General features: G+C 32.3%; 3 protein-coding genes and 2 non-coding genes across 6 annotated transcripts in view; 1 reads left to right on the top strand and 4 right to left on the bottom strand.

Moving 5' to 3' along the window:
* Positions 1-1,350, top strand: part of LOC116024776 (tubulin-folding cofactor E) — a 7,127-nt gene extending 5,777 nt beyond the window's left edge. Inside the window, exons 12-16 of one of the 2 annotated variants that reach the window (XM_031265773.1) lie at positions 361-452; positions 546-622; positions 703-780; positions 960-1,062; positions 1,170-1,350. In XM_031265773.1, coding sequence (XP_031121633.1) covers positions 361-452; positions 546-622; positions 703-780; positions 960-1,055 — 343 coding nt within the window. In that variant the 3' untranslated portion in view covers positions 1,056-1,062; positions 1,170-1,350. Of the gene's footprint in view, positions 1-360; positions 453-545; positions 623-702; positions 781-959 lie in introns of both variants that reach the window. The other variant, XM_031265772.1, reaches the window with a different exon arrangement.
* Positions 1,351-5,550: 4,200 nt separating this feature from the next.
* On the bottom strand, positions 5,551-5,874 carry LOC116025434 (flowering-promoting factor 1-like protein 2). Its single transcript, XM_031266663.1, has one exon. It carries the CDS (start codon positions 5,872-5,874, stop codon positions 5,551-5,553), a length of 324 nt encoding a protein of 107 aa, XP_031122523.1.
* A 9,872-nt stretch (positions 5,875-15,746) lies between these two features.
* TRNAK-CUU lies at positions 15,747-15,819 on the bottom strand. The gene has a single exon. It is a non-coding gene; the product is annotated as a tRNA-Lys (tRNA).
* Positions 15,820-17,273: 1,454 nt separating this feature from the next.
* TRNAK-CUU lies at positions 17,274-17,346 on the bottom strand. The gene has a single exon. It is a non-coding gene; the product is annotated as a tRNA-Lys (tRNA).
* A 1,093-nt stretch (positions 17,347-18,439) lies between these two features.
* LOC116025827 lies at positions 18,440-20,343 on the bottom strand. Its single transcript, XM_031267184.1, has 2 exons — positions 20,166-20,343; positions 18,440-19,435 (listed from the first exon to the last, which is right to left on the bottom strand). Exons 1-2 carry the CDS (start codon positions 20,220-20,222, stop codon positions 18,830-18,832), a joined length of 663 nt encoding a protein of 220 aa, XP_031123044.1. The 5' UTR covers positions 20,223-20,343; the 3' UTR covers positions 18,440-18,829.
* Positions 20,344-20,517: the final 174 nt, after the last annotated feature.

The following is a 20,517-nucleotide window of genomic DNA, read 5'->3' as shown; positions in this document are numbered from 1 at the left end:
GGGGGGGGGGGGGGGGGGGGGGGGGGGGGGGGGGGGGGGGGGGGGGGGGGGGGGGGGGGGGGGGGGGGGGGGGGGGGGGGGGGGGGGGGGGGGGGGGGGGGGGGGGGGGGGGGGGGGGGGGGGGGGGGGGGGGGGGGGGGGGGGGGGGATTTGAGTGAACAGAATGGCCCTCAGCCACCCTCCCAATCTCCCACCTCTTTATGGTGATGGCAACAGCTTGATAGATGGCTCCATATTAGGGTACTTAAGGCTTTGAATAAGTACCATGTGACTGAATAAAATGTTTAAATGTGTCTAAACCATGTGACTATGTGAATAAAATGTTTAAACATGTCTAATATGCATTGATTATGGTAACAGATTTGCTGAGCTAAAAAGATACCATGGAATTGATGATGAAAAACCACAGAGTGGAGCAACCGGACCCCAGAAAATGGCTGCAGGACTTATATGTATTTGTTCTATTAACGGCTTTAATTAGCTCTCTATGGCATAAAAAGTGGTCAGTCTTCTTCCTTAATTCGGTTTAATCCTACACTCTGCAGCAATTACCATGAAGTGTATTGGAGCATCAATCGGTGAAAAGCCTCCATTGACCAAAAAGTTGCCTGTGACAATCACGGTAATACTCCAAGCACTATCATCTCATGTAATATTTCCTCTCGCTTTTATATGGGATTCAACGTTTACAGTGTAATTCAGGTTGGCAAGCTGAAGAACCTTTGCGAGAGTTTCTTCAACATAAGATCTATCAAGCCTAAATTATTTCTTCAGGAAGCGGTATGCACACTACTTACACACACTGCATATCATTGCGTTTTTCGTTATCCTTCATAACCATCACGATTGGTGTATATATATATTGTACAAATTTTCCTGCATATCCACACTGGAGAATAACCTCTCGGTTTAAGACATATCTCGCACTTTTGCAATGAACATTCTTCATGGTTATGCAGGGCGCCCCATTTCCAACGCTGCTCGACGATGATATGGCAACTTTGCTGGATGCTGGAGTGGGTAATGAGTCAACCATTCTTGTGGATGAAGAGTAATGCTGTCAGCTATGGGTAACCTAGGCTGGTTTATCTCCTCGTGGTTCTTTGCCGGCTAGGGTCACGGGGCGAGGAGAAAACCTCGTTAACAAAAAAAAAAAGAGTAATGCTGTCCTCAGAACCAGAAAAATCTTAAAATTTTGTTTTTCCTATCAAATATCAAGAGATGTGGAACTGCATTTGTGTTTGGAAAATGCAGTTTTGTCGTTCAAGAATTTGACCTCATGCATGATACAAGTGTGTGGTTGTTTGATGAACTTATACAAATTTATTACACAAATTATATTATTGTGGATCTTGCTCCAAATATATATATATATATATATATATATATATATATGTTAATGATCATATGAGAACCATAGTCTCCATGAGTCATGAGAACCAATTTGATGCTAGGTGAGATTTATTTCCTTGTGATTTTTTGTCAGTTATAATTACAATGCGAGATTTATCTCGTACACACTCTTAGGTACTGACTGTGGATTTGGTTCTAAGTTCAATTCCACGAGTGAGTTATTTATTGGTTTTCTCAGTTTGAGTTGATAAGTTATGATCAATTCAAGCTGGTTTACCGATCTCCTTGTGATCTTTTGAGATTACAAAATAGGTTTCACTCAGAACGATTAAAATCTTTTCCATAAATCAAGAATTATAATTCATCCAAAAACTGTTCTAAGAACAATTGGATGAGCGAACCGTTAAAACGTTCCCATCACCCATTCAAACTCACTTCACAATTCACATCAATCAAAAACCTATATAGTATTGGTCAAAATGATATGATAGGGGGCATAAATACTCCCTCCGTACACAAAAAATAGGTGGTCACATATAGGCTATAGTTAGGTAAACAGGAAACAAGCCCCATTCAATGAAAACTACACTTTTCTCGTGCGTTGCATGCTTGCATGGACTAGGAATCACGTGCGCACACCCTCCCACCCTGCTATCCCAGCTTGACACCTGTACTTCCACTCTGTCTTCGCTAGACCGCTCCACGTGACGCTCCACGCCTTCCTGTTTTCTGGGTCCCCTCCTTTCATTAAATACACTCACGTGGGTTTAGGGCTTTATAAACCAACAATACAGTTGGCCATATTCCCTATACTATTGTATTGGATTCTGTTTTTATACATATCCAATTTTTTGCCCCTCAATTTAATATATTATGATTTGTATAGTGTAAATAATATTGAATATAATCATATATATAATTTTTATTGTGTAGAATACTATTAACATTGTTGTTAATGTTACCTACAGGTACACTTAGGTATAATATACATGATTGTATCTGATACAATTAATATTATAGAACAATTCAGATAGTTACCAAATTAACTATTTGACTAACTTGGCCGAGTTGAGGTTGCCCCCTTAATAGTGTAAACTTTAGCATGTATATTAAATGGGCAACCTCAATATTGATTGTATCAGATACAATCATGTATTATATTATAGCTAGGTGTACCTGCAATGATAAATAATTATATTGCTGAAGTTTACACTATTAAGGGGGCAACCTCAACTTGGCCAAGTTAGTCAGATAGTTAATTTGGTAACAATACAGTTTCAAGTTCAATTTTATGTGGAAGTTATCTACTAGCCTTCTCGATTTCAGCCAATATGGTCCTTTACAAGCTAAGATCACAAGGCAAGTTTCATCCAGAGTACGTACATACATCTTCAAGTAGCGGTTAAAGACTTTCCTATAATTTAAAGTTTACACTAATTAAATATTATTAAATAAATTAAGACGCGATATTTGAAACACACACACACACATATAGGGTGAGGTTCATATGAGAACCAACCTCATCATCCATTAAAAAATAGATTTATAAACGACATTAATTGGAGGATAAAAGCGCACATATGTATATTAGACATTATGGTGTGTGTATATTAAGCATGTGTTGTGTGTAACATAGGAACATGCTTAATATGCACACATCATAATGCCTAATAAAACACTTTCTTCGTATTTATTTATTTTATATAAATAATTTTTTTTTCTCAAAAAAAAAAAAATAAATTTTTGGTTTTGTACCAAGGTCGGTGGGATTAATTTTCTATAAATTAAATCTCTTATTATTTTGGTTCCGTACTAAAATTTTGGTTGCAATTAATATTCTAACTTAAATTTTATTTTGTGTATTGACTTATTCACCACCAACAAATAATGTTGATGGGCAGAGTTAATAGGACACAAATGTTGGTACACCTATATTTTCCCAATAATTGCACCATAGATCTGGGTCCACCTTACGGGGTAGACCAGTTACAATTTACATACTGAATATTCACAATTAAAATTGTGAATATTCAGTAGGTAAATTGTAAACGTTTAGTTATGAACATTCAATATATAAATTGTAAATATTCAATATGTAAATTGTGTATTTTGAACCCTAATCTGCATAATAAGTTTGCCATATTTTCCACGATGGAAGTGCGGCGGACATCACTCTAAATATGGTTGAAGAAACCTCGTACTAACCAACTACCTTATCCCAATTTATGATTACATTTCAATTGAATGTTATTGCCACATGAAACATGTAGCCCCCCGTGTACCATTTTAAAATTTAACGCATGCTATCCTTGGCCATTCAAAATTATTATTAGTTCTGATATATATATTTTAGGATAAGTGTTTATCACTACACCAAAAATTATAATTAGTAATAAATACGTTTAATTATATTTTCTTATACTTACATAGTAGTCATCGTAATATTTCGAGGATAGAATGTTATACTTTAACTTCTAAATCGCCACCCAACACATATGTCGCAACACTGAAATATATGTGGAGTTAAAGCAAAAGTGGTCTACAACATGTGAGGAAAATGATTGGATATGATTGATGAATTATTATATTAATTATTATTATTATAACATGTACCTAAAATTATGATTAGATATTTGTACGTGTTATCATGTTCTGTTATATATTTTTAAATTATTTAATGATGCATTAGTTTAACTTTCAATTATTTGTTGTCGTTGAAACTTTGTTAAAGGAAGATAACTTGTACGGTAATCTAGTATCAGTCATCAACTTATAACTCGTCATTCACTTATAAATATGAAAATTGAATAAACTAAAGAGTCGTCCTTCAATGAACAACATCTAAAATGTGCTTTAAAAAATATCTAAAATAAAATTTTTTTGTTGGCATATATATGACATTTTTGTATGATAGTATCCCACTACTACGGTGGGACTAATTCGGATTTAGTACACGTTACACATACAGAATCTGACTCTTAGTTGAGAAAAAAATTGACCAAAAACTCTTTAACATGATTTCGTTTAAATAACTTATATTATGATTTCGATTTACAAATAAGTAATAAATAAAAAAAATTATAATACTTAATTAACTTACATATAAAATAAAATCCAATAAAATCAATGATGGGAAAAGAAATTGATGCAATTAACACTTTTATTAATCTAATTTTTCTATGAAGTGTTTTTCTTTTTTCAAAATAGAATTTGTATATGTCATGATGCATTGACATATATAAACTTTTTTCTAAAACATATTTTATCATATAAGTTTGCACGTGTCATATCATATAAATATAATATTTCTATCCATCATTCAACATTTTATATCCTAAAGATAGATTCCATTTAAAAAGACTGCGTTTTTATTATTATTATTATTTTAGTTTTTCATTTCTTCCTTTTTCCTTCTCATTTTTCTGTTTTTAATTTAGAAAATATGTTAATCTATTGAAAAATTAAAGGTGATTTAATATGACTACTATCTTGTTGATAGCATCAATTGTTACCTTCATAAGAAAGGTCTGAAATTTAAGCCTCATCTCAACCAGGGTTTGGCGGGAAGACTGAACCTCACCAAGTGGGTAGAGCATTATTCTTGTACTTAAAAGTTAAAGGTCGCTAGTTTGATTCTTGCTAACACCTTCTTGGTTGAGTTCATTGCACTTGTTTTTCTAGTGTCGTTTGCATCCTTCTGTGTAGAATGAGGTTTACTGTACTTAGTGCACATCTTCGGATAGTCGAGTCCATCACACATGGGTAACAAGTGCAGTAGTACACTTTCGCACCGTGGCTGCCGAGGATAACAAATGCAGTACACTTTCGAATAGTGGCTGCGAGTTTTCTTCTTAATAAAAAATAAAGAAAAAGAGTAATTTCCAAATGTAACAATAATAAGTAGTTTATTACATAAGACTCCGAACACACTGTACATGAATTGCGTTACATACACAAATCAAACCCTAACAAAAACTAACAGCAACCAATAACATAGCGAAACTCCATGCTCACCATTGCCCAACAAATTAAAACCTCAAAACACACTTACACAACTTCATTTTTATGTATGTATATATGTATATATAGCCTACCTAGCTTAGCATATATATATATATATATATATATATATATATATATATATATATATATATATATGATGGATGGGCAAATATATATATATATATCCTTCTCAAATTAAATGTCACGGACATGGAAGAAGTTAGGGTTTTTAACGACGATGTCGTACATATAAACGGAGTTAAACTTCTTGAAGTCCCTGGGAAGCGAAATAAGGTCAATAGAAGATTCCCTGTGGAACTGAAAGAGGTCCGGGTCGCCGTGATAATACCTCTCCCACCCTAACGCCGTTAAAATCTCCTCTAACGCCCGGTATGACCCCACCGCCTGCCCCGTCGGCAAGTACACCAGCGCCTTTCTTGGCTTTCCGCCGCTTTGCTCCGCCGCCGGGTTCTCCACCAGCCGGAAAACGCCGTTGTTGAACATCCAAACACCCGACATCTTAGTTAATTAGTATGGAATACTCAATGTATGTGAAGGTGAGATCTGATGGATATGAGAGGGAGTGGGAATGAATATTGTGTTGTGTTGTGGTGGGAGTGGAGAGGAGGGTTTGAGGGGTATTTATAGGTGTGATTGTGTATAGGAATAGATTAGATAAAACAAGGGAAATATACTTTGGAAGTGGGATGAAAAAGATTATGCATGATAGATATAGATATATATTATATATTATATTATATATAGGCTTTTTTTTGGTTAAGTTGGTATAGCTACAGAATCTAGATATTGTGGGAAAAATTAAAGCTTTTTGGTTAATATATATATATATATTATAAAATATGTTTACGTAGCCATCGTTGATTCCCTTGGTTGGGTAGTGGGGGTGAGGGTGGGTGTGGGGGAGGGGGGGCTAGTATATATTTGGTCCACACTCCACTTCAATTCACCTCAGCTGATTTGATGTATACTTGTGGTTTTACTACTGTACTACTACTTCTAGAATACTTTGTAGTATATGATGGGTTTTTGGTATGGTTTAATTAAGGTGTAGTTTAGTGGTAATTTTTTGACCAAGTGTCATTTTTTTTTTTTTTTTACAAATAGAAGTGGTATGTGTTAATGACTATTTTTATTTGAGAGGTGGTTGATATAATAGTGATGAAAGATTTTTTAAATGACTGGTCAAAAAAGGCTTTTTTAGTACTCGAGAATTTCAGTCCCGTTTTGGTGTAGTTAGAATATAATTAACGACTTTCAATTTTGTTATATTATATCTTTTCTTAAAAGTGTCACAAGATTGATTTATTAAGATGTAGTTTAGTAGGTAGTAAACTATATCGAGTACGTTCTTTAAAATAAAAAAGATTTGTTTTAATTCCCTGCCACTTTCATCTCCATCCCATCATTTATAAAACAGTGTGCTTTTGGAATATAGGTCAACTAGTTAATCAATCCAAAATAATATAAGTTCATAAGAGCATCCTCAATATGAGACTTTGACTGGTTTTTGCAGCTTCCCGTGTTTACATGAGGGAAAGGAGAGATAAGAAATGAAGTGGTTGCAGTAAGACCTAATTTTTTTCTCCAAAAGTAGGCCCCACCAGAACAAACAGACAGTGCTACTCAATCGTGGCACTATGGCGCCTAGTCGGGCGCGTGCACCATATGCACCCGTTGGGCGCATTAAACTGATTTTTTTTTTTTTTTTTNATTTGGAAAAAAAAAAAAAAAAAAAAAAACCTCCTCAAAAACTATAACTATTGGAGATGCTCTAAGTTTTGCTTTGCTAGCAAACATGTGATGGCATGTAAGACAATTAAAACACATCCCGCAATTTAACGCTTCCACCAATAATATATATCTAAGGTAAAAATAATAAGAGAACATTAAGTTTGAGGTTCAAACTTATATAAAATAGTGTGATATTACCATTATTAGAAAAAAAACTTTAATTTTAGTTTTTTCCAATATTGGTTGTTGACTTTTAGATATGAGGTAGGCATCTTACCCTCTATATCTAAAACTATTTCACTCATACTTTAAAGACATTTCAAGAAATTAACAACTATTCTTTTGAGAAAATTTTAACCATTTTAGACGTACCGAAAGTAAAATTATTTTAAAATTAGAGGATTAAATGTGTCAAAATTAAAAGTTAAATACGTGCGAATTGTGAAGTTTGTAAAAATAAAAAATCGAAAAGATAATATAGTGAACAATTTTTATTTTTAAAATATGACATATGTGTCATAAACGGTTAAGATTAGTCACTTATTACCACGTCAAAAGTTATAACTAGTAGCGAAAGCGTATCCTTATTTTCTTATATATATTTGCATAACAATCACTGTCATGTTCTAATAGTATAATAATGGAGTCGACCCTCAAAGTTTCCGTCCAACATGAACGTTATAAAATATTAACAAGATATATTCTATTCTATAATAAATGCTTGTTTTTAATTTGTGCCGTACAATGTTGTTAAATAGTAACAAGATATATTCTATTCTATAATGAATGGTTGATCTAACATAATGATGTTATATGAAATGAAATAAATATTAACATAAAAATGGGGAAATGCTTATATATAAATAATTACAATGAAAAAAAAGCTACAATTCTTTTTGATGTCAGATAATGATGTATGTTAAACTATATTTGATCTAACATAATGATGTTAAACAACCCATATGATTATTTGACTAATTAGCTTTTTGTAACAGTTTATTAATCCAAAACACTAAAATTGCTCAAAACAGTTTTTTCCATAAGCTTTTTGAGAAAATCATTTTGTATGTAATCAGCTATCAACGAACAGCTATATATTTACTAAACATCTTTCTACAATCCGTTAATACTATCAATTAGTCAAATCCACTAACCTAATCAACTAAAAATTATTATTTACCAAACACCCCCATATTATATTGTAGAGAACATAATATTATTATCGATCATAAAGAAAAATGTCTTGGCCTAATTAAACAAATTAAAAGCAATATTTCCCTCCATAATTTTACCTCAAATCTTTATTTCTTAACGTGGTATTTGATAGTATAAGCTCATAGTCAAATTAAAATAGCCCTTGAAAGACCAGTTATGACTTGTGGCTAGTCAAACTAGAAAGCATAAATCACTCACCTTTATGATTTTTACATAACAATATATATGTGTGTGTGTATTCTACACTTTATATTTTCCAATTTTTTTATTTTTTAAATTAACCTTAATAAAATCAATAATATATTATCTATAGTCACTGAGTGAGTATACCTCAACTGCCAACCAACCCAAAATAAGTTTATAAATTTTGTTTGATACCAACTACAACGTGCATGGTTCAAATTGCACTAAGAATCAAAAAAATGAAGTTAAGGATTTAACCTTGTTGTGGCAAGTGGGCTAGTTGAGGTGCATCCCTTAATTTCTATGATAGGAGCGATGATGAGTCATTAATTTAGGGGTTCAATCTTAATAATATTATATAAAGCATTATTACAAAAAAAAATATTTTTTAAATTCATTTACTATTCATAAACTAATTAGTTAACCCCACCATAAGTTAATAACATGTTATTAAAATGGTCTATATTGTAATTATATAGGAAAAATTCCATTATTTTTTCCTTCTGAACAATATGTTTATAGCATTTTTCCTCCTAAATTATACATGTATTCACATTAACCCACATAATTATTTTAAAAGTGATAATAATTTTCCCTACTCTTATGTTAAAATCACATTATTTATACTTAAAAATAAGTATTTCATTTATTTTTATTTTATAACAAATTATTCCTTATATTGAGAATTATAATAAATGCGAAAAAGAACATACATCATTTGCAAATGTTATAATTATTATTTTAAGCTAATAATGCTAGTAATAGAATCAAGATTTAAACACAAATATTTTATTAATGGTAATTAATTATAATTATAATATTAAAATATTACAAGCATTAACTTAAAATTATAATCACTCCGTATAATATTTACAAATGATGTTTGCTTATTTTTGCATTTATTTTGATTCTCACATATAAATAATAATTTGTTGGAGAAAAAAATAAATGAAAAGAGAGAAGAAAATTGTCACTTTTAAATAACAGAGGAGGCTAATGCGAAAACAAATAATTTATATTAGAGGAAAAAAATGCTATAAGCATATCATTCAAGGGAAAAATGTACCATTTTTTCAATTATATATATATATATATATATATATATATATATATATATATATATATAAAAGAAAAAGTTAAAATGTAATATTTAGAGTGTAATTTTATCAAAGGAATATAGTTAAAATCTAAACAAATTAATTTCTCTTGAGTAAGAGTCAAATTCTGTAGATTCGGATTAATATTAGGGTGGTAGTGATATTTTTGGTCGAAAAAAAAAATGCTGGGTTAAGAGAATAGGCTGAAGTCGCATTCAAGCATGCAAACTCTTTTCTCTTCTTTCTTTTTAGAATATTGTGGGTCTATTCTAGGTTTTTGCCCCTACTTGCTAGCCTTTAGGTCTACAATATTCTGCATGAAGGAAACTTTGAGGATATGATGGAAATTACTAAATTATTTATATATTTTTCATGTGTATGATGTTACGTATATTAAATAGAGAAAATGATACTTTCCTTGAATTATTTAAAAAAAAAAAAAACTTTTATCCTTCAATTACATTGTCATCAATTTTCGGTCATTAATTTTCTTTTTTAACCTTTCAATTATTTACGAAGTATTATTAATATTGGACATTATGGATTGATTGTGTAACGTTCATATTTATGAGGAAAAGTGGACCCAGCATAATAGAACTGAAAAAAAAAATCACCCATTTAGAAAATAAGAACTGAAAAAAATATTTATTAAAATCACTATCCCTGATTAACCTAATCATAATAGAACTGAAAAAAAAAAATTATTCATAAATAATTAAGGAATGAAAAGTTACAATGGTACAAGTGAGGAACAAAAAAAAGAAGAAGTTATTTTTCAAAAAATTGGTCAGAAATGATTTTTTTGAGTTTTTAAATACAGCGGTGTTTACCAGTACCGTAAAAATTTTTATAAATTTTATTGCCATCACATATTTATTAATTGTGATTTAAACAGTACGACATTGTACATATCAAATTTGGCTATAAATGGCTAAATGGGTGACTTACCAAAAATTAGCCAACTTGATCACGTGTAGGGCACGTGAAGATCAGTCCACGGATAGACATATTCGGGGACTAGGAAAATGACCATTCAGTCCCCGTGGAGCTTGATTGTATACATAGTAGTTGTACTAAAGGCTAAAGCACATGCATGCACCAACAGATAGACTTGTCATTGGTTTACATCAAAATTGTGACATGAAGGAATCCCTCAATTATATATGTCACAAGTCCATTTCACTAAGAATCAAACTCTAGAATATATTTGAAATATTTTTCTTTCATAGTATTAGACTGACACTTAGAGAGTCGAGTCCAGCATCCTATTATTGAAATGTAGTACTAATGGTTACGCAAATATAAGGAAATTAAATAAAATTGTCCCTCTTGACTTTGTTTCGGCCCTTTTGCAGTAATCTACCTTAGCCTTTTTGCTTTCAAAAAAATAAAATAAAATTGTGTCTTCAGTAATATAATATATAGCTAGTGGTAAGTGTGGCTCTAGCTACAGTTTTTAGCGTTGGTATGTGTAGTTGATGCTGGAGTCTAGACTCACTTTTGACGTAGTGATATATTGGTGTGTGCAGTTGAAGCTGGAGGTACGTAGGTGCTTATTTGACAAATATCCGATGACTAACAGATACATTATTTCATGCCTACTCACACCTGTAATAGGGGATTAGTTGTAAAAAAAAATGTGACATGACTTTTAATTTTTGTGTTTTTTCTGATCGGCCTAATAATAAAGTAAATTTTAGCCCTCGATTAAATGATTCCGTACACTAAAGTGAGATAAAATAAGTCCGTCAGGTCAAACATTTACTATTATACAAAAAATGAATATGTAGCTTTATTTCCTAAACAATACTACTAAGAAAAATGTTAAACGTGACCCTCAAGGCGTACACCAACAAAAACTACAAATCAATTCTTATAACATGCATGGATATATAAAATCCAAATCATGCACAACATATGAACTAGACGAAAGGCAATTTTCATATATCTTCTGTCAGCTAGCTAGTACAGTATACTTAGACAAAACTTTCAAAGAGGACACTTGGATAGTTCCGGACTTATTGCTTAGTACAATCATTAAATCAACTTATCTTCACCCTTCAATAATCCTCCAATAATTGTATGTGAGCTAACAATGACTGAAAATGGAGATAAAATGTCACACTATCAATGAAAAAGACTGAAAACTACATGGTTTTAATGGCATGTGATTATATTTCGGGAAAATAAACACGTATATTTAGTCTTCAATTATAATCATGGAGTATATAGATTTAATCCATCAATTATTACTCATTGTACGTGTAAGTTTAGACCCTAAGTTCGTAATAAAGTATGTAACATATTTTTAGTCTTTAGGGTTGTTGGGTCGAATCCACTATCCAGCTGCTGCAGTTGTTATACCGTGGACTGTGGTCATGACTGATAATGCAGTTGTGTTGAATTGATACTGCAGTTGTGTTTGAAGGAAACTACAGTTGCGCGGAACGGAGGCCGTTTCATCCGTCTGGAACTGCAGTTGCGTTGAACTGATACTGTAGTTGCGCGGAAAGGGAACTGCAGTTGCGCGACTGTTTTCATTAATCAAAACAACGTCATTTTGATGCGCGGTCCACAGTATAATTTGCAATCCAGCGGCCATCCAAACGTAGCGTTTGCTGCTATGCAATTAGTACAAGTTATACATTCGTTACTAGCAATAATTTTTAACGTACGAAATCCTAATTTCAGGAATCAAATCAATGACCTCATTAAATGGTTGAACCTACCTATAAATAAATAAATGACTCAATTGACACTATGATCGAGACTTCAAGGGTAGTAGTAACTCATGTAATGGAGAGATTAAAAGAGTCATTTTTTTTTAACATTCCCATCCAACTCTCCTAGTCTCCTGGCCTTTCCCATTCTAGCTTTTTTGCTTCTCAAGCATTCATGTATAGAAAGTATCTTTCTTTTTTAAGGTTTTGACAGGTGATTCTATGGGGCTGTGTAAGGCCACATGCATGATATTGACTATGTAATATTCATATATCATGAATGTAGTGTATATATATCCTTTCCATACACATATAGATATAAGTTACTAGGTTAAGGACCACGTAAGTCTTTGTACGATGTGGTCTCATCCATGTAGGATGTGGTGTGTGGTGGATGTGGGAGTCTCACATGGGTTATCACATGGGCAATTTGGTCCAAATCTTTTGGGGCAAGACAGTAACTGTCTTGTCCAATCAATCATTAGCAAATTGGGGACACCCATCCATTAATCACTGGGTATAGTACTAGATACTACTACTACTAGGAATTTTTTAATGCTAGTTGGCTGGACTTGATGTGTATAATCCACATATACATCTCATATATAGAGGCTTTGATAGATTCTTGTATTTACCACTTATATTAGGGTTAACAGTAAAATTTATTTTACCAATAACAAATTTGTAATGGTATTATTAAAGAATATTTTGGAAGAATGCAAATGGATGATGGGAATACCCTTCTGCCCCAAGAGGTTGAATCTCCAACCGGTCTCTCACACCCCGACTCGATATAACATTTGGAAGGATGTAAATCACGGTGACTCAATAACTTAACAGACATGACCAAATGCTAGTGCGCACAAAGAATTTGCCCGCTTTAAACATAATGGATGGGATAATATATCCCAGTTGTCTCATTAGACATTACAATTTACAAAACATATATATATATACACTAGTATTTTGTAAGCGCGATGCGCGAAAACTTATGCCCAATATTAAAATATTAATAAATAAAAATAATTAAAATGTATAATTCAAATTATATATACACAAATAATATATGTATTTCATACACACATATATGATTTACCATTCATAGAAATTTAATTAAAATATAATCAACCATTAAATAGAAATTAATAATTTAAATAAAATGACAATTAAATAATAGGAAAAAGATATGATAGATATAGGTGTAGGGTAATAATGATGGAGTTAAAACTAACGGTGTAGTGGTAGTTTTGTATAACAAGAATGTAGTAGGGACAATTTTGTCTAATAACATTGAAGTGTACAACATTTAAAGTAAAATGTACACATTTATTAGCATCCAAAAACAGTGACATAAATCAAGGATATAAACTTGATTGAGACTTATTATGTTTTTAGATATATATATCATAAAATTAATTAAAGAGATACTTGTGCAACTAATTAATCTAGATAAATAATACATACTAAGTTTCAACAACCACTGTCCCTATACAGAGGGACAAAAAGGCAAGCCATCACTAACATATATATATATATATATATATATATATATATATATATATATATATATATTCTTGATGATGTGCTTATCTTAATTAATTAATTAATCTCATGAACTCCAAAACCAACGGCCGTAGTGTTATATTACAACATTTGCTTAGTTCCACTAAGTGTTTATAATGGTTTTCCATAGTTAAATTCCTTATTCCAACAACACAAAAGTCAGCTATATATATATAAATGGTTGAATTTCACCAGCTCCAAGCAAGCTATACTATCCGAACTCATAACTATGACAAGTAAATTTTAGTATCCAGAGTTTTAAAAAATAAAAATAAAAATGCTGGGATCGAAAATTTACCCTCGCGGAATTCAAACTCTTGTTCTTTCTCTTTTAGAATTTATGACTACTTCTGTGATTACTAGATCAACTCAAGAGATTTTGATTTTCCTTGTATACATCCATGTGAGAATCAATGAACAAAATTGACCCCCACTTTGAATCTTAGCTAGCTAGGTTGTGCATGTTTGGTAACCATAAGAATAAAATGCATGAACTTTGAAAACTAATGGAGCTGAGAAGGGGAATTTGTGTTGTTTAATCGCAACTAAATTAACTTTAGTATATAAAATATGTGTTGATTCTTTCTCTTTTAAGAACCCTAGCTACCCTTCCATTAGATTCCTTAAGAAGACTTTGGTATTATATGGTAGAGAATCAAAATGATAGATTAACTAGGTTGATATGTTAGGTTATCACTTACAATATAATAATATATTTGGTTCGTTATTTTTTTTTATGAGTCATTCATTCGTATATATATTTAAAATTCTTTGAAGTGCGTGTGTGGTGGTCATTTCTTTCTTAGTGGTTCAGAAAAGTTTTTATTTGCCTACTCTAACTCTATCTTTAGATGTTCGCTCTTACCGTAGGCCAAATTTAATGACTTATAAGAAATAACAACATTGTACTTGTCATGATCAATCGCTTAACACTTCGGCATAGCATAATTTTATTTCTTTATATTTGCACAACAGTTAGTAACACGTTTTGATAACATACAGGATGCTAGACTATACCCTCCAAACTACCGCCCAAAACAATATTAATGAATACATGTGATTAGCTTTAATTTGTTAACTCAAATATTCTCCACAAAACTTATATGTGTCTATGTGGAAGTAATATTACTAGACAAGAATATGATGTTGCTCTACTTATTATGAAAAAGTGATCCTCTACTCAATAACAATATAATGGAGAATGAATCAGGGAATGTTATACATAAGAAGCAAGGCCAAACAACCTTAATTAATTGTTTAATTACCAACTAAATACATTTTAAAATGAAAATCCTCCATAAACCTAGGGAATAATTTATGTCAAAAAGTTTTCAAGAATGTTGGATCAACATGCATGTACACACCAAAGACAAAAAGGTGGGAAAGATTAGTTATAAAATCATTGATTCCTGCCAAAGTTAATTAACGCATAAAGTTGTGTGCCTTGATTTGTTAATTAAAATAATTTGCTTATTGATCCGTCTATAATTCGAATGGAAAGAATTTAAATTAGTTGAAGTCTAATGTGATTATTATTAGATATTCAGAAAATTTCTTTTCAAGTTAAAATCACAATTCTATTGCAGAAAATTTTAGACGTCGCAAGTAGCCCTCTTTTACTAGATTGACACTGGATAAGGATAAAAATACAGTGCTTCTAAGTTCTAACCAATGTGTAAGCCCAACGAGAGTGTGTAAAAAAAAAAAAACAAAATAAGAACGACGTCGTATAACTGGTCACAGGATTAACGAATAAAGATGGGCTTGGGGGTTGGGCCGTTGGCCCATTTGTCTACATGATGAGTGATGCTGGGTTTTGGAACTGGACCTCACGTAGCCTGAGAAGATAAAAAAAATATTACGCCCACCGTGGGGCTCGAACCCACGACCACAAGGTTAAGAGCCTTGCGCTCTACCAACTGAGCTAGACGGGCTTCTGCTTTGCACATACGTTAGAAACAATTTTATTAATTTATATAATTATAATATTCTACTTTTCTTCAGAGATTATGGCATTATTATCAAGGGAAAAAAAAAAAAAAACCTATATAAGTGTCTTCCGTACGAAAAAAAATGTCCAAATAATTATATATTTAAAAAAAAAACTACCATGCATAATTGGGTGCTCAAACTCTATGTCATTACACTTAAATGAATTTTAAAGCTTATTACGATCAATAAGAGAGAAATATCTAACTAGCTATGGAAATATCTAACTAGCTATGAATCAATAAAAATAAAAATGCTGGGAGTGAAAGCTTACCCTCACGAAACTCAAACTCTTATTCTTTCTCTTTTAGTAGAATTTATGATCGTTTCTGTGATTAGTAGATCAATTCGAGGGATTTTGATTTTCCTGGTATACTTTCATGTGAGATCAATGAACAAAATTGACCTCCGATCCACGTTGAATCTTAGCTAGCTAGGTTGTGCATGTTTGGTAACCATGAGAATAAAATGCATGAACTTTAAAAACAAATGGAGCTGAGAAGGAGAAATTTTGTTGTTTAATCAAAACTAAATTAACCTTAATATATAAAATATGTGTTGATTCTTTCTCCTTTAAGAACCCTAGTCCCTAGCTACCCATCCATTAGATTCCTTGAGAAGAATTTGGTATTATATGGTAGAGCCGCAAAAGATAGGTTAACTTGGTTGATATGCAAAATTTGATGACTTGAAATAAGAAATAATAACAAATCAGGATTAAACACTTAACACTTCGGCATACACAACTTTGTTTCTTTATATATAATAGTTAATATCGGTATATTGCATTTTGATGACAGAATGTTGCACTATACCCTTCAAGCCACCGCCCAACAATACTAATGAATACATGTGATTAGCTTTAATTTATTAACTCAAATATTCTCCACAAACTTATATTTGTCTATGTGGAGGTAATATTACTAGACAAGAATATGGTGTTGCTCTACTTATGAAATAGTGATCCTCTACTCAACAACAATGGAGAATGAATCAGGGAATGTTATACAAAAGAACCCCTTAATTGTTTAATTACCAACTAAATACATTTTAAAAATTAAAATCCTCCATAAACCTATGGAATAACTTATATGTCAGAATGTTTTCAAGAATGTTCGTTGGATCAACATGTACACACCAAAGACAAAAGGTGAGAAAAGATTAGTTAGAAAATCATTGATTTATATTCCTGACAAAGTAAATTAAAGCATAAAGTTATGTGCCATTGATTTGTTAATTAAAATAATTTGCTTGAATATTGATGGGGGCTTGGACCTTCGGAAAAGGTGCTTACTGGGGTATGGCCCATTTGCATACATGATGAGTGATGCTTGGGTTTGGGCTGGTTAGGCCAATTAACTAACTCGACCTCGCTTAGTCCCAAACTGGAAAAATATTGCGCCCACCGTGGGGCTCGAACCCACGACCACAAGGTTAAGAGCCTTGCGCTCTACCGACTGAGCTAGACGGGCTTTTGTTGTGCCGTTACGCTAGAAAAATATTTATCTACTTATTTAATTATATTGTTCTACTTTTCTTAAGATAGTAAGGGAATAAGGCATTATTACAACGGGGAAAAAAAAAATCCTTATATAAGTTCCTTCCCAACGAAAAAAATTATCCAAATAATGATATGAAAAAAAAACCTACCATACTTAAAAGGGTGTTCAAACTTAAACTCTATGCCTATAGATTTAAATAAATTTTAAAACAAATTAGAACCAATAAGAGAGAAATTAAAGATCTACCTAACTATAGATAATGCATCACTTATGTTATGTTTTTTAATTTTCAATGTTGAAACTCTTACTAGGTTTGTGTTACATACATCTACAATATTTTTAAGGCATATTTATTTTGTTTTTTTGTTTTGTTTTATTTTATTTTATTTTATTTTTGTTTGATCTTATATAACTGTTAAATGTATGTAACTAATGTAACACCAACATTACAAGAGTTTTTACATTAACATATAAACAAAATATAACACAAGTGACATTTTATGCAACATACTATTAAATAAAAATGTAACAGAAGTGATATTTTATTAATATGTAATGGAAGTGATATATTATTCATATGTAATAATAGTATTTTAATTTCTTAATACATATAAAATCAAACTAAATTTGAATAGACCTCATAAACCATTGAGCTAAAATCCATCTTGAACCCCCCCCCCCCTCAAAAAAAAAAACAAATAATAAACAACAAAATAAATTTCACACATCTTCATGAAGAGGTAGAAATACTAGTCATTAAATAATACGGAGTATTGTTTAGTAGTCCAAATACTAGTCATTAAATAATACTGTTTATTAATCCTTTGAAATAAGAGCAACCGAAAAATTAGGTTCAAGTCATGGATATAATTACTTTACATGAAATTAATATGTTATTAGTGTTAGAAGTCAACCTTGTTTAACCTAATCTTTTAAGATTGATTCTATTATAATTGATTAATGGCAAGTCAAGAATAATACAAAAAATAAAACGAGAATAACATCAGAAATATCTCAAAAACTACTAATGTCATTAATAATAAAAATAAACTCAACAGAGATATTCACCACAAATATATGTATAAGTATATATGAAAACCTTTAGAAAAGGTAAAATAATCGAGTGGGTGAAGTATAACATCATATAAAAAACTTCCCCAACCTGATCAAACCTTACTTTACATATACTTACTTTATATATAATCATATGTCAGTTCTGACTAGTTGCTTAGTGCATGCTTCTGAGCTATCCTGAGGTCTATAGTTTCTATGTATAATTATATATGTGAAACCACTCAGGAAAAAAGTGACTAAAACAAATAAAACATAATTCTCATATCAAAACACTATTCCGATCAGACTCTCATACCAAAACACCTTTCTTCTCATATCAAAACACTATTCCAATCAGACTCTCATACCAAAACACCTTTCTGTCAAACCCGTCGCATTGTCAGTAATTCTCAAAAGTGACATGAAACCTTTTGAATCTTTGGGTATTCTTCCCTTCTCCCAAACACCTAATTTTAGTCAACTCCACACCATTCCCAATAGGCAAAGTGACACACTTAACCACCCCTCTCATCTTCCCCTTCTTCAACATCTCCCCAAACCAAACCCTATTCCCCCCTTCAAGATTGGTCGCCACCACCACACACCCTCTAGGGTTCACCTCCACATTCTCCCAAAGCTCCACCTCCCCGCCGTCGCCCACGGCCGCGTCCACCACCATCAACTCCACTCCCTTGTACTTCTTTATCACCTCGCCGGGGTTTCCTTCCACGAACTCGATCGCGCCTCTCAGCCACTCGTCAGGGATTAGCTCCTCCGATTGGTGGTGGCGGGCGGAGGAGGGTGGGCGGATGCAGACCACGCGCCCGCCCGTCTGCTTTGCTGCCACCGCTAAGGCCACCGTGAACGGAGTCGGGCCGCCGGAGGTCACCTCCACCATCAGCTTCGCCCGGTTCCCCGCCGCCAACGCGGATATCAACTCCATGCACTCCGGTTCAACCGGCTTCGACCGCCCCATGCCGCCAGCTTTGTAGTTCAAGAGCTTGGACTGAAAATCAAACCAAAACATATATTTAAATACAACAAAAACAACCCAGCACCTTATACTCAATTGACACTTTTGTAGGATGATACCCAACTATTTAATAAACAAGTAACTATAAAACCCTATAAAACTTAAGAGTATGAACTGAATAACAAACCCAAAACGTACTATTTAACATACAAATAGTGAAATAACTATAAAACTCTTTAAAAAAAAAAAAAAAAAACTATAAAACCCTATTTCTCTACTTTTCTAACAAAAACCCAAAACTAGTTGACCTATAAATAACTATAAAACCCTATTTGTCTACTTTTCTTTAGTAACTAAAAAACATACAAATAGTGAAATAACTATAAAATCCTATTTCTCTACTTTTCTAACAAAAACCCAAAACTATTTGACCTATAAATAACTATAAAACCCTATTTGTCTACTTTTCTTTAGTAACTAAGAAACTTAAAAGGTATGCACAAGATAAATCTGTTTTATGTATTCTAGTAAACAGATAAGCAATCTAAATTATTTCTTACCTCATTAATCAACTCAAATCGATAAGATTTGTTTATAAACTACTCAAATTTAACTGTCAATATTCTTCCAACTTTATAGTTAGATCAAGGACTCACTTGAACAAACCCTAAACTTATATTTTAACATAAAATAACTATAAGAAATGGTCTTTCAATCTTTTAAAACTTGAATAGATTAGAAAAGATTAAAGTAGAGAGTTTACAAGTTCAAGGGTGTTCAAGTAAGCTTCCATGGCTTGTTGGGGAGACCACTCCATCATGAAAGATTGAACCAGCCAAAGCTACTTGACTTTAGTTTTCTCCGGCAAATAAACCACTCCGATCCAAACAGCTACCCAGAAGATGAAATGGTGGATCCAAGATTTATATACCAGAAAACAATATGGGATATGATGGACTGCATATATATATAAATATGTATATATTATTATTATCGTCTGATCTGTTGCGAAAAAGGTTTATGGGAAATTGATGGTGAAGAGATTACGTACGTTCCATGCATGATGTTTGGTGAAGATGGGACAGGTGGCAGCATGCGAGGCGTCGGAGGAGCAG

Source organism: Ipomoea triloba, chromosome 7 (assembly GCF_003576645.1).
Source record: "Ipomoea triloba cultivar NCNSP0323 chromosome 7, ASM357664v1".
NCBI classification, from domain to species: Eukaryota; Viridiplantae; Streptophyta; class Magnoliopsida; order Solanales; family Convolvulaceae; genus Ipomoea; species Ipomoea triloba.
Note: the sequence above shows the minus strand (reverse complement) of the source record. Positions and strands in the feature narration are given on the sequence as shown.

Coding starts and splice junctions, on each gene's coding strand:
- LOC116025434 (XM_031266663.1), bottom strand. CDS start 5,874: ATGTCGGGTGTTTGGATGTTCAACAACGGCGTTTTCCGGCTGGTGGAG.
- LOC116025827 (XM_031267184.1), bottom strand. CDS start 20,222: ATGATGGAGTGGTCTCCCCAACAAGCCATGGAAGCTTACTTGAACACC. Junction 19,436..20,165: donor ACTTGAACACCCTTGAACTT/GTAAACTCTCTA, acceptor TTTGATTTTCAG/TCCAAGCTCTTGAACTACAA.